This window comes from Astyanax mexicanus, chromosome 2 (genome assembly GCF_023375975.1).
Source record: "Astyanax mexicanus isolate ESR-SI-001 chromosome 2, AstMex3_surface, whole genome shotgun sequence".
NCBI lineage: Eukaryota > Metazoa > Chordata > Actinopteri > Characiformes > Acestrorhamphidae > Astyanax > Astyanax mexicanus.
Window position 1 is genome coordinate 69,508,139 of NC_064409.1, and position 15,478 is coordinate 69,523,616.

General features: G+C 36.0%; 1 protein-coding gene across 2 annotated transcripts in view; it reads left to right on the forward strand.

Annotated features, from left to right (window-relative positions):
- The window catches only part of wu:fb13g09 (ATP-binding cassette sub-family C member 5), a 97,555-nt gene extending 83,085 nt beyond the window's left edge, over positions 1-14,470 (forward strand). For both annotated transcript variants that reach the window (XM_022672040.2, XM_049474862.1), the window contains exons 23-29: positions 777-866; positions 2,063-2,255; positions 2,426-2,585; positions 2,710-2,788; positions 5,633-5,746; positions 8,917-9,081; positions 11,217-14,470. In XM_022672040.2, the coding sequence (XP_022527761.2) occupies positions 777-866; positions 2,063-2,255; positions 2,426-2,585; positions 2,710-2,788; positions 5,633-5,746; positions 8,917-9,081; positions 11,217-11,324 (909 nt within the window). In that variant the 3' untranslated portion in view covers positions 11,325-14,470. The remainder of the gene's footprint in view (positions 1-776; positions 867-2,062; positions 2,256-2,425; positions 2,586-2,709; positions 2,789-5,632; positions 5,747-8,916; positions 9,082-11,216) is intronic.
- The last annotated feature ends 1,008 nt before the right edge of the window (positions 14,471-15,478 follow it).

Here is a 15,478-nt window from a genome sequence, read left to right on the forward strand (position 1 = left end):
AAAGAAAAAAATCCATTGATAGAACCTGGTCTATATTCAGTATATTCAGGTAGTCAGCTGACCTCATTCTTTCAGCACATAATGTTGCTGAACCTAAACCTGCAGACCAACTGCAGCATCAACCCCAAACAATTTACTTACTTAAATCCAGGTGGAGACTTTTTTTTTGACCAGTCAGTGTATAAATAAGTGAGAATGATGTGCAAATGAGCATATTGAGGTAGAATGCATAGTGACATAGAGACATGTGACAACAAATCTTCACCAAACCAATAAGAGAATTAGTCACTGAAGATGATACACTGCATTGGTCTGGGTTTTTAGAAAAGAACATCATTAGAAAACTTTCTAGCTGCATGATGAGACATTTATAAAGTAATCCTCGACATGCTACAACTTGCTAATTTACGTAAATATAGCTGTTTTGAAATGCTAGGTGTCTCCAAACTTTTGACAGTTGGCTTATTTTAATGCGTAGTGGTTATTGTAACATTATACATATTAATCTCAGTTGTTTTGTTTCGCATTAGAAAAGCTGATTATTTATCTGTATTGTTTCTGGCTCTGCATCGAGGCGAGCTGATTATTGGGCTGATTGTTTGTCTTTGTATTTAGCAGAGCTCGCTGTGTTCATTATTTGTTTTACGTGTGTGAGTGTGTTTAATCAGCGGCTGTACAAAATGTCGTTTTGTTGAATATTGAGGATTTAAATACAGTGGCTGGATTATGATGATGCTAGGCTGTGTTTATTCACTGTGACCCGTCTCTTTGTCCAGCTGACTGGCCTGTTTCAGTTCACCGTGAGGCTTTTGTCTGAAACAGAGGCGCGGTTTACATCGGTGGAACGGATCAATCATTACATAAAGGTGAGCGTGCCTGTGACTCATGCAGATTCCGGCGGCAAACAGAGAGGGACAGAAAGCCTGGTATTGAACTGGCATGGCTGCTCAGCGGCCATCAGCTCGTTACGCTGCACGGATCAGCGAGCGCTGTGCTCAGTGGGCTCCAGATAGAGCTCTGCCTGTTTGAGACATGCTCTCGTTTAAGCAAAACAGCAGCGTCACAGCTTGTGGTTGGGGCTCGGTGCTCAAAGACTTCTAAAATGATGAAGTGGGGTGGCAGAAATGCTTCTTTCTTCTACGTCTTGCAGGGAAAATTTGAGTTGGAAGATGGTGCTTATAAATAGGGGTGTACAAATGTATTGATGCATTGTGATGTATTGATCTGAAGGTGGTAAATGCATTGTTTTTTAAATATTGTTTTAAAATACAAGTTGCAAGAAGTAAATTAACCAAAATATGCTTTACACAAATAGGTAATGTGTCATAACTAAGCATGTCTCAAACATCCGGAGATGCAAATCAAAGAATACAAGGGGTGGTCAGACAAAGCAAGGTCAATACCAGGGTAGAAAAACTGTCCAGAGGTCAAATACGGCAAGGCAATATCAGAGGGCAGGCAAAAATCAAAGTCAATAAATACAAAAGCAAGGTCAAAAATGAGAGAGTAACACAACGGCAATGTGAAAACACATTGTACGAAGATAAACCCTCAATACTCTGGACCAACTGAGAGCAAATGAGCCCCTCATATAGGGCTAAACCATGTGGCTGGTGATTTACTTCCTGGAAGTGTCATGTTCTGTGTCACGTGATCAGGATTGGGTGTAATGTCAGTGTGTGGTGCATCCTGGACAATGTACTCCAGAGGCTGCAGATCGCAGGCAGAGCTTATTGTGGGAGAGATAGCAGGTCTTTCAGAGCCAGGCATGACATAATGTCTTTTACCCATAGTGCAGGCTAGAACAATTTTCACAACAAAGGTTCACCTTATGCAAAGCATCCCAGAATGCCTGATGAACTGAATTGTGTTAAATTTCTCCTCAAATTTTACAGGTTAGTAAAAAAGTGGATGTTTACTCAGTACAAATAATGAACTACAGTTCCGTTCGTTGGCAGGTTTATTGAAAGGAAAATAGTTTTTCAGTCATAATCAAGCTTATTTGAGGTCAGAGATGTACAAACCGGCTTATAAAGTAAGGTTACAACCTCTGTTCGTATAGAATCTGGAGACAGAAGCCCCTCGGCAGATCAGCGCCCCCCCCGCCCCTGCTCCTGACTGGCCACAGCAGGGCAACATCAGCTTCCAGGATGTAGAGATGCGCTACAGACCTGAACTCCCTCTGGTCCTGAAGAACTTGAGCTTCAGCATCCTCCCAGACGAGACGGTGGGCATCGTTGGGCGAACCGGCTCAGGTACGGCCCACCTCTAGTACCCCTTGTGTCTTCTGTTTGTTATTTACAAGTTTAGGTTTGTATCTTCTCGTTTAGTGAGGGTCTTCTGATCTAATGAGGTCCTGGTAGCGTCTGGATTTATCAGCGCTGATGTGTAATATGTAATGACTGTTGCCCACCGGTTTCTTCAGGAAAGTCTTCTCTGGGCGTAGCGCTGTTCAGACTGGTGGAGCTCAGCAGGGGATCCATCATCATCGACGGTGTCAACATCGCTCATGTAGGGCTGGAAGCCTTGAGAAGCAAGCTGTCAGTCATCCCCCAAGAGCCTGTTCTCTTCATTGGCACTGTCAGGTACAGTCCACATCACAGCTGCAGCAAAGACACACACGCACACACACACACACACACACACACACACCTTGCCGGAATTAGGGACTGGTGTACAGCCTTCATGTGTTCCTCTTTTCTCGGCCAGGTCCAACCTGGACCCATGGGGTCAGTACACAGACGCGCAGGTCTGGGAGGCTCTGGAGAAAACACACATCAAAGACATGGTGAGTGAGGAGAATGCACTGCTCTGTTGGACAGATTACACTGTGATTTCCAGAAAAGCCATTAACTGACTTCCAAAGCTCAGGCTGCAGCCGAGGTGCTGCATTTCTGTGCTTTTTCAAAGTTTAGGACCCTTTGTGTACAGCCAGGAAATGCAATATATTATGTTTTTATATTAAATATATAAATAAATACATTTTTTTTTTGTTCTGCACAGCCCACAGTTACCCTTGTGAAAAGGAAGTATACTTAAGAGCATTAAAAGTATGTTCAAGTTAGGTAAAGAATACCAAAAAAGCTTTTTTTTCTATTTAATATACTTTATGAAAATACACATTAAATATTCCCATTAAATTTCTTTTTATTGCCAAGTGCACTTTAGTGTATTTTTTCCCCATTAGCATTAAGGTGTACACAATATGTGCCTCAATACGCAAAATAGTAAAGTGTATTTAAAAGGAATTTAAAAAACACATACTTAAATCTTCTTAAGTTTGCAGAAGTTGTACAAAAAAAGCACTCAAACGCACAATTTAATGCTTATATGTTGTATTTAAATATAGCTTAATGACCATAAGTCGTTCCCATAAGATGTTTCAAAAGAGTTGTTCCAAAATAGTACATTTAGTTTACATTATTACATTAGTAGTACATTTATTACATTAAAGAAATGATGTACTTTTCCATCTTTTAAAAAATATACACTTTTCTTACACACAAATTTCACACCTCATGATGTGCACTTGTGTCGTCATCACAAAGCCTCATTAGGTTAGAGATATACTTACTGTTTGGCCATGCTCTCACGTAGACAACACGCAACAAGGCCAGGGTTGTGCCATATCATATATAGTACGCAATAATGTCGCCAAAAAACTCCATATCGTGACATCACAATATTCTTGAAACCAGTCTGTTTTGTATCTATTTTGCTATTTATTTATTTACATTTAATTTTTAGCAGTAGATTTTTTTTGTTACATTATTATTATTTTATACAAAATGAAAATTTAATTTTATTATTACATTTGATATGATATGGAACACCTGTAACTGAGATATTAAACAATAGAAGACATTTATCAGATTTGTAACAGTAGTAGTCAATGATCCAAAATGTCATGATACTAATAATAATGCACTCCAAATATCTCCACATATCCAGAATGAAAGTAAAATGAATGACATTGGACAGATATAATCTGTCTCTAGTAGATATATAATAGAAAATGAGAACAGTCTGAACTTTTCTTTTGCTAAAAACAGTATAAAAGTAGTACCCTGATGAGATAATTAGGGGTGGGTAATATGACACGATATTTTAGGGTATAATATCGTTCACAATGCTAAAAAGTGTTGGCAATATTATTGCTTACGATAGCATTTGGCACAGCCCTAGTTAGCAGCAACTATTTCTCTACCTGTAGACTTCTTCATATGTGGGACCACTGAGACTAGACTATTAAGCACTGAAACTACACCAAGTCTTTATAAGAAAGCCTTACTTAAAGTCTCCTTTCTCTTTAATAAGAAGAATAGTTATCAACTAAAGCAAAAAAAAAAAAAGTAGTGCTAATAAAACTCAACTTAAAATATACTGTACTGTATATGTACTGTAGATAAACCCTACTGTGTACAAAGGGTGGGCTGTGGGCTCAGCAAACATGGTGCCAATTTTTTTTTTTTTCATTTTCGTTTTTCACAATATTTGTCTAAAGGTGGAGAAGGTAAACAACTTCTGTTCTTAACTGAAAGTAGGAAGACCCTTTGTAAATACAACAGGACTTCCCCCTAACAAAAGTCAATTTACTGTACAGTAACATTTTTGGTTACCGTTAGAGCCTGAATTTTAAGGAATTTTTAAGAGATCACAATTACAAAACTTTGCAGAGGGCTTTTAATTTTAAAAATGGGAGGTATGACAAGAGGAAGAGAACAATGAAAACTGCAAGTTAAAGGGGGTGCTACCAAGTAAGTACTGACGATGCAGGGTACCAAAACAGTCCACAGTTCAATATATTGATCAATAAATATATTATTTAAATGTCAACAAAGTATGGCCATAATATTGCCATCATAGTATATAAAGACATTTTCATGATATACAATACTTCTATGTATATACAATATGCTTTATTGGCATGCAGAAGACATACATTAGTAGTGGCAGATGCTTGTAACAAAATGTGCAGTTGGTCAATGCACTTTAAGCATTGACAATATCCACAATAATTACAGCTCTGATTTTGCTATTTATAGGTATATGTTTGATTGAAATGAACATTGTTGTTTTATTCTATAAACTACAGACAACCTTTCTCACAAATTCCAAATAAAAATATTGTAATTTAGAGCATTTATTTACATAAATTGAGAAATGGCTGAAATAACAAAAAAGATGTAAAGCTTTCAGACTTCAAATAATGCAAAGAAAACAAGTTCATATTCATAAAGTTTTAAGAATTCAGAAATCAATATTTGGTGGAATAACCCTGGTTGTTTTTTAATGCATCTTGGCATGTTCTCTTCCACCAGTTTTACACACTGCTTTTGGATAACTTTATGCCACTCCTGGTGCAAAACATTAAGCTGTTCAGTTTGGTTTGATGGCTAATTATATATCTTGATTATATTACAGAGGTTTTCAATTTGGTAAAATAAAAAAAAAACTCATCATTTTTAAGTGGACTCTTATTTTTTAGTTCTACTAATTCCTGCCATGTGTCTATGGTAGGTGTGATTCTTGATCAGCACATACTGTGCATACTACACACTATGATATAACTGATAAAGGTATATACTTTTATCCTGATTTTAACCAGTCTTGCCATTTTCCTTGCGTGCAGATAAGTCAGCTACCTCACTCTCTGGACTCTGAGGTGACGGAGAACGGAGAGAATTTCTCGGTGGGAGAGAGACAGCTGCTCTGTGTGGCCAGAGCGCTGCTCAGACACAGCAAGGTACCGTCACCATCATGCTCCATCACACCTGTTTATTATGCACACTCAGACTCCCCCAGCTAGTCATGCCACAGCATTTATGTTCATTTATGTCCAAAATGAGTCCCTATTTATGCACGTTTTCCAACACGCCTTCTCCCCACATGAACTCGGCAATCAAATGACATTCCTAATGGAATATGTGGCATTCAGAACATGTGCAGTGGACTGCATAATAACAGGGCGTGCATACTGATATACAACAGGGCTGCAATACTCTGAGAAGTATTCAGAAGACTTATCTCAGATTAGAATCCTCCATATTCATAGTCACAGTAACAAGATCTGCTCTTGCTTAAATGTGTGTTTTTGTGTTGCTTGTTTCTTAACTGAATCCAAACAAGATCCCTACAGTATATACCATTTTATTGAATCCAAAATGAATTGGTATATTGGATTCCCTGTGTCTGAATCCAAAACCAATCCCATGTTGAGTTCTGTATGAATATGGGTTAACTTAGAATACATAAAAACAAAATTATTCTCTATATTTGATTACACAAACTTATATTACTAGTCAGTCAACAAATGTTTTAAGTGACTAAATCCTTGCAGTGAATCCCATCTGACTGAATCCAAAATGACTCACTATATTGAGTCCCCTATGACTGATCCAGGCCAAATCCCAACAGTCAATCAATCCCATACTGCTGAATCCGGAATGACTCTCTATACGGTATTCCAACCAACTGATTCCACACCAGCTCCCTATAGTCAATCCCATATGATTGAATCCCAAATGACCCCCTACATTGCATCCCAATGACTGATTCCATGCCATATTCCTGTAGTAAATCATTTATGATTGAATCCAAATGACTCTTGACATTGAATCACCTATGATTGATTCCAGACCAAATCTCAACAGTGAATTTCATATGGCTGAATCCAAAATAACTCTTGTGTTCCATAGGATTGATTCCTCACTAATTCACCACAATGAATCACATAAGACTGAATCTAAAAAAGACTGGATCACATATGATTGATTCCTCACTAATTTACCACAGTGAATCACGTGATCCATAATTGTTTGGTTTAGCCATATTTGATTTATTATAGGGAATTGAATGGATCACATATGATTGATTCCTCACTAATTTACCACAGTGAATCACATGATCCATTATTTTTTTGATTCAGCCATATTTGATTTATTATAGGGAATTGAATGGATCACATATGATTGATTCCTCACTAATTCACCACAGTAAATCATATGTGATCCATATTTTTTTGGATTCAGTCCTATAAGGTTGATTCCTCACAAATTCACCACAGTGAATCACTAGGACTGAATCAAAAAATTAATGGATCACATATGATTGATTCCTCACTAATTCACCACAATGAATCACATAGGACTGAATTCAAAAATGAATGGATCACATACGATTGATTCCTCACTAATTCACCACAATGAATCACAAAGGACTGAATTCAAAAATTAGTGGATCACATACGATTGATTCCTCACTAATTCACTACAATCAATCACATATGACTGAATCCAAAAATTCACTAATTGACCACGGTGAGTCACATAGGACTGAATTCAAAATGACTCCCCATACTGGATACCATTACATTGATTCCACACAATAGTCCTACAGTGATTCCCATAACAATCAAGAATGACCTCCTATACTGTATTTCATATAATTGATTTTACTCCAGCTCCCAATAGAGTATACAATACGACTGATTCCAAACAAATCCTTTGAATTATTCTCTGCATTTAGCTGTTACTACATCACAAGATTAGTCCGTATATTTGATCTCATATGTACGGTGGCCGAGAAAGCCCAGCGCAGTGCAAATTTAAAAGCGCTGCAAAAGCACAAAACACATCCATCAAAGGCACAGCAAATAGAAAAACGCGCTGCAAAAAGAAAAACGCGCTGCAAAAAGAAAAACGCGCTGCAAATAGAAAAACGCGCTGCAAATAGAACCACAAAACAACGGAAGTGAGTCACAACACAACGGAATTTTCCCGGGGGACCTTAAAAGATGCTGTACCAGCTGTATACAAAGGACAATAAGTGGCAAACAAGCTTCTGAAAAGTAAGTTATGTTTATTGTCTGTGATTACCACGGTTGTGTGCATATTATTAAAAGTTCTGCTTCACAAAACGCCTTGTTTGCCACTTATTGTCCTTTGTACACATAGTGAAGTCCGAGACGTTACTGAAGACGCAGCTTAGCTGGTACAGTATCTTTTAAGGTCCCCCGGGAAAATTCCGTTGTGTTGTGACTCACTTCTGTTGTGTTGTGGTTCTTTTTGCAGCGCGTTTTTCTATTTGCTGCGCCTGTGTTGTAATTTTGATGGATGTGTTTTGTGCTTTTGCAGCGCTTTTCAATTTGCACTGCGTTGGGCTTTCTCGGCCACCGTACATATGACATAATCCTAAATTAATCCTTATAGTATATTAAATACCTTATAACTCATTTTAAAACAAACCCTTACATCAAATCCACTTTAGTTAAATCAAAAATAAATGTAAAATTATTCTATAATGGGATTTCTTATGACGATGAATCTCATAAGAATTAATCCAAAACGACTCCCTCTATTGGATCACATATGATTGATTCCTCACAAATTCTCTACAATGAATCACATTTGTATGACTGAATACAAAATGGCTCCCTGAATTGGATCCCTTATAATTAATTTCATACTAGATTTTAAGAGTAAATTCTACACATGGACCCCATGTGACTAAATTCACAATAAATTCTTGATTGAATTTCAGTGATAATATTTAAACAATCTTAGTGTTATGTACAGATTTTGATCAAAGTTACAGGCTAGAAGTCTGTCTCCTTATAATGTGTGGGTTATGAACTGAAACTAAGCATCTATAAAACAGTGAAACATTGCCCCCACATGGCTGAAAGTCAAGCATCATTGGCAGTTCAGCTGCACAAGAAATCTAAAAGCAGCAGCCGCAGCAATGGAAATGATCAGAGCAGAAACATGATCTGTAAACTAACACTGTATGATCTAATCTGATCTGAACTGTAGGGCACTATGCTTCTTTAGGTCAGCTCAGCCCTATAATTCACACAGTGTAAATGGGTTGTCATAAACATGTGCTGCGTTTGTAACCTGATCATGTCTCTCACAGATTTTGCTGTTAGATGAGGCAACAGCTGCCATCGACACAGAGACCGACCGGCTTCTACAGGAGACCATCCGCTCCTCTTTTAAAGGATGCACCACGCTGGTCATTGCCCACCGCCTCAACACTGTGCTCAGCTGTGACCGAGTCTTAGTTCTGGACCAAGGCCAGGTTGGTTTCATCTTACTCTGCCTCTAACATTAAATATTTAATCTTTAATAATTAATATATGATATTTGCTTTGTGAGTCTAACAGAAACTGGTCCCTTTACATCAGGATTTATAATGTCTCACAGTACCAGTCAAAAGTTTGGACACACCCTCTCATTCAATGTTTTTCTTCATTTCTTCTTTTAACCCTTTGATTCGCACATATTCAAACATATGCACACAAGCTCTAATGCGCAACATGGGTCAAAAATGACCCCTATTCATTTTCTATGTAATTTCATGTATGGCTGAGAGTTTCTATGATATACCTCAGCAACACATTCATTATTTCATTCATAATTTATTCATTTAACATGTTTTAATCAATATACATCTTTATTTAATGTTTTCCTTTCTTAATGCACACATGGGTCAAAAATGACCTACATTAGGTTTCTAAGTTATTTCATGAATGGAGTGTGTTTTTTTTTAGCACAAATCTTCATTTGTATTCTTCTTTATTACTTTATAAAGAAGCTCAGCTTCAGGTATTCTACATCAAGTTTAAACACATGACCCACATTTACTATTTCACGGCTCAGCACAGCTCCCATCACACAGCTAACTCAGTATTGCTTTCAATTGTTTTAACATAACTTTAGAACTTTAGGACAGTTACAGTAAACCACAGTAGATTTAAATAAGTAAACTAGAATGTCAACAGCTGGTATTGTACTCACACATATGGTAACCTAAACCTAATCAAATATTATGTACAGATCCTTATAAAAAATTTGCATTTTGTGATAAAGTTCATTATTTTCTGTAATGTACTGATAAACATTAGACTTTCATATATTTTAGATTCATTACACACAACTGAAGTAGTTTAAGCCTTTTATTGTTTTAATATTGATGATTTTGGCAAAAAAGTAAAGAAAAAACAAAAATCCCTGTCTCAAAAAATTAGCATATTTCATCCGACCAATAAAAGGAAAGTGTTTCCACAATCTTCCTCAGGGTCTGGTCACCTCTTCCTGTTGTGCAGCGTTTTCTGCCACACTTTTTCCTTCCCACAGACTTCACCCTGAGGTGCCTTGATACAGCTCTCTGGGAACAGCCTATTCGTTCAGAAATTTCTTTCTGCGTCTTACCCTCTTGCTTGAGGGTGTCAATGATGGTCTTCTGGACAGCAGTCAGGTCGGCAGTCTTACCCATGATTGCGTTTTTGAGTAATGAACCAGGCTGGGAGTTTTTAAAAGCCTCAGGAATCTTTTGCAGGTGTTTAGAGTTAATTCGTTGATTCAGATGATTAGGTTAATACCTTGTTTAGAGAACCTTTTCATGATATGCTAATTTTGTGAGATAGGAATTTGGGGTTTTCATGAGCTGTATGCCAAAATCTGTATTAAAACAATAAAATAACCTAAAATATTTCGGTTGGTGTGAAATAAATCTAAAATATATGAAAGTTATTTTTTTTTTTCATTTCATTATGGAAAATAATGAACTTTATCACAATATGCTATTTTTTGAGAAGGACCTGTACAGTTATATGTCAATACTGGCATCAGATATTTTCTAAGGTAATGTTAGTGTAAAACAGTACTGAGCTTGGGAAACGGGAGCTGTGCTGAGCTGTGAACTGGTAAACGTGGGTCATGTCTGACCTGTGTGTGTAAATCTGATGTAGAAATACAAAAGCTTCTTTATAAAGTAATAAAGAGAAAAACAAATTAAGATGTGTGCTAAAGAAACCCTCAGCCAGACATGACTTAACATGGAAAATTAATGTGGGTCATTTTTTGACCCATGTGTGCATTAGAGGGCTAGTGATAGAAAAAGGGCTTTTATTCAAAAAGTAAGAAAGGAAAAAATAAAATAAGGATGTGCTTATTTAGGAATACCTTAAACACTGAATGATTACATTAATTTATTGCCAAGATTAAATAACTTTTGACCCATGTTGCACATCAAAAGGTTACAATGTATTTTCTACATTATAGGTTAATATTAAAGACATCAAAACAATGGACAAGAAACACATATCCTTTGCAGCTGTGTGTTGTGAATTATTGCAACTGGCCTTTTCTGCACTGTAACTAACCTTCAACTGTGCTCTCTGGTTTTCTCCATGTCTTTACCTTTTCTGACAGCTTTTGGAGTTTGATAGTCCATCAAACCTGCTGGCCAATGAGAACTCTCGTTTCTTTGCCATGATGGAAGCTGCCAACAGAACGCTCAGTCATTCAGAGAGGAGCTGAGGAGCTGCTGACTGGACCAGATCTGCACAAATCAGCACGAAACACACTATCAATGACCTACAGAGCAGGACTGATCTTGAACTTCTGAAACCTGCTGAGAATTTACCTAATTCACAATAGACATGTTCTTTCTCATCAAGCTGCTGGACAAAACTGTTTATGTTGAATATCAGACCCGTGATAGTGTTTCTGTTAAGAAACAGGCTGGAGAGAATCTTCAGAATCAGAATCAACCTAGCACTGTCCATCTTAGAGGAAATTATCATTTTTTATAACTTTAGCTGGTGCCTACTGCATTCTTAGCAATGCATATAGAAATAAAAGCTGATTGACTATGGTAATCGACTGAATGCAACAGATGCAGCAAATTTATAGAGATTAAAAGGTTAAAAATGCTGTGAATTTCTTATAGCTTAGTGGAGCTATAAGCTTAAGATGAAGGGCTTTGAAATGAACTGTTCAGTTTAATGACAGCAGGTTTAACTATGCTTTTTAGGGCTACTTCTTAACCCGGTTTAAAAAACAACCATCCCTCTTAAAGTAGGTCAAATGACGACCGTATACCAGAGTTCTGGATTAGCACATGGTCATGTTGTTCATAGAGGTGGTCCCTGGGGGTGGGAGGCCTGTTGAGAGGAAAGATCACATTATTGGCACTTTTTTTTGTGAAGTTTGTGGGCGTGTGAAAGATAATGATGAGTTTGATTATGAGAGTTCAGTTATTTGTATTAGTGTGTATAGTTTGGGGAGGGGGGTTACATGAGAGTTTGGGTGGGGCGGGGGGTATTTTCTCTACTTGATACAGGTGGAGGTACACTTTGCACACTTTGAGATATGGAGTATTGTATCCAATGTTTGGTTTGGACAGTATTTATTAGTGGCCTTATTTAAGAGTGAGAGATAATAGAGTATATGGGAGACTTGCAATAAACACAAGGTGCTTAATTTGCTTTATATTCCTCAAGAATGCACAAATCTAATCACAGTCTACTATTCTCATGTTGAGATAGTTGTAAGAATATTATAATATTAACTATTTTAAATATATATATATTTTTTTTATAATATACTTCCACAACATAAAGATATAATGCTTGAAGGATTTTGGTGTTAAACAATGGTAAGCAAACCACAGGTGTTGCTAAAGTTGCTATTTTGCAACTTTTTAAAAGTTTTTGTTCAGATAGCAACAATATGCAGTTTTCATATGAATAAAATATTAAAAAAACAAAAACATATAGAAATAACTTTATATGATCTTGTGATATTCTTACAGCCTTCTCAAATAGGAAAATACTAGATTTTTTGAATAGATTAAAGAAGATTTTAAATGCCAAGGCATCATTTTGTTTTCGTTATAAATAATACACAGGCCAGTCGGTCAGTGTTGTGTATCACTTCAATTTTCTGACCATTTGAGATTAATTACTTTAGTTTTCATCATATATATATTTTTTAAGTTTTTATATTTATGATCCTCTCAATCTGAATTTCAGAAACAACTACTCTTTAATCGAGTTTCTATTTTTGCATATTGTAATAATAAATTGTAACGTAGCTTGAATTATACCATTAGATTTTTGCAAAAAAAAAAAAAAAAAAGGCTCTATGTAGACAGGAATAGTTTCTCAAGGAGTCCTGGGATGGTTTTCTCTTTTATGGGGAGTGCTCTGTGATTTTATTATTTCCATCCGGATTGACCATGTATGTGTTTTTCTCAGTCCTCCTCAGAGAAAATTACAGGCTGACTTATCTACTGTTTTTTTACTGAACTCTGTGGTCCTCCGGTAATTTTATTCCTGTCTGGACGGACATCTCTAAGTTTCGTCTCCTCACATTAAATAAAATAGTTAATTTTCCACTGTCTCGCACTGTAATTACACTTTGGGCATGCGTTACCACGGAGATCCGTGTAAAAATGGAGGAGCTACTGAACACGATATCATGTGTTCGAGAAAGCCAAAAAACTCACTGGTCCTCCTGTTTTTTCTACTTAAGTCCAGATGCAAGAGTTTTATCCCTGAGTAGAAGTTTGAAATCATTTTCACAGACGTCCCTCTGAGAAACTATTCTTAGGATTAGGATTATCATGATAATTTGTTTTTTTTATTTTAATTCAAATTGTCATTGGCAAAAAGAAAAATCTTAAAATTTTGGATAATTGATAAAAAAAACAATTACTTTTTTACTATACTAAATGGAAAAATAAATAAGGTTTATATGCTGTTTTCAAATTTAGCCTCAAATGGTCAAAAAATTGAACAGATGCAGCAAAAGCTACACTGACCCCATTGAGTCTCATTCCATTGAAGTCAAGCACAACACTAGACAATCATGTATGTTCTGTTGGTTTATGTTCTGTTCTGTTCTATGTTGTGCCTCTACTGTCTGTTAAAAGGTTCTGTGCAATCCGAGTTTATGTCAGTGATTAAGGCCTGCTGCAGTCCTGGGTCTTGCTTTAGCTGAATCACGGCTGGAACTGTTTCTAACGTCACAATGTTCTGAAATGTTTGACGTTTTTTGTCGGCTCTGAGCTGCCACTGTCCTCACGTTGGGTTTCTAAATAGAGGGGCTTAAATGGCGTGATCCTCTTAATTGAGGATAAGGAAAGTCTATAGAGGCTTTCAGGAGAATTCAGCTGTTAGAAATTCTAATGAATCCTGTTATATATAGAAAAGGCCTGCCTCAGCTTTTCCACGTCATCTGTGACAGAGTGATGGAGACACTTAATTATAAAAAAGTTACTTTTTGAGAAGGATCGGTACATGAATGTATTTTAAAATGTCAAAGCTACATCTTCTTCTTCCTCTTTGAAGTCTTTTATGTTGATTATGTTTGTGTTGTACTACAATATGCAATAAGTTGAGTAAATATACTGTAAGAGGACATATTCCTCTAATCTGCTCTGCTGAGTTAAAAAAACAAAGTCCTCTGGAAGAAGCCTTGAATCAAGCTATGCATGTTTGAAGTTAAAATAAAGAGCTGTTTGTATTATTAATGTTATTTAGACCTGTTTCTCTGTTGGGCATAGACAGAAGCTTGCCTTGTTAATGACCTGAGATTGTATTATTTTGCTGTTCAAAAAGTTTTTTTATTTACTTGTAATAAAAATGCTTTATTGATTAAAGTTATTTTTATACATGAAATCATGGTATGTTTATTATTTGTTTATTATCCAAGTTCAGGTGTGTGTGGTATGTACAGTACAATTTACTTGCAGCCTTTAATCTACCATTTGTTCTTTTATGAGCTTCTCAAATACAGAGTGTAGAATGATGGGTAGTGTCTTTATTTATTTCATTTATTTATTTATTCTTCCCTTTACTGTAGTCACACATAGTGTAGTGTACATGAAATATACAGTACCAGTGATAAGTTTGGACACACCTACTCATTCAATGTTTTTCTTTATTTATGTAATTTATTTTGTACATTGTAGATTAATATAAAATAAATGAAAACATGTAACACATTGAATTATGTAGTAAACAGTAAAACAAGTGTTTAACAAATCATGTATAAACAGGGTGAACAAGGAAGTTAAGTCTTTCTACTTACATGAGTGTATATCATCATTTACCCATAATGATAAAAAGATTAACTTAATTTGAAATGTCTCTATTTAAGTTGCACATATGATAACTTGTCATTATAAATAAAATTAGGTATATCTGTATTTTTAATTTACAACCAATTACAGATGTCAGACCAAAAAAGCTTACTATAATAACATTTAACAAATAAATGTTCTATTGATTATCTCTCTCCAGAGAAAATAGTGCAGGGGCTCATCTGAAATTTGAATATATATATTAGGTCATTAACTGGGTACACTGCTGTTACAATTTTAGCTTTGGGAGTAATAGGACATGATGAATAAAAACAAAAAGCTTGTCGTTTCATATATTCTCCCGTGAATAGCATGAGTTAAAGTCATCAAAAATACATTGTTTAAACAACTTACTTATTAGTCTAATTAGTATTTTTTTTAATCCAAAAGGTTGATATCACCAACCTTTATAGTAGAAAAGGAAGGTGCAACAGGGAAGGATTTAATACTATTTTGAACCAGCTGAAGTAAGGGAATAGGAACTGCTTTACAAATGTATCATACCCCTTGCTGGAGACAATTTTATACATTTCAGTACATTTTT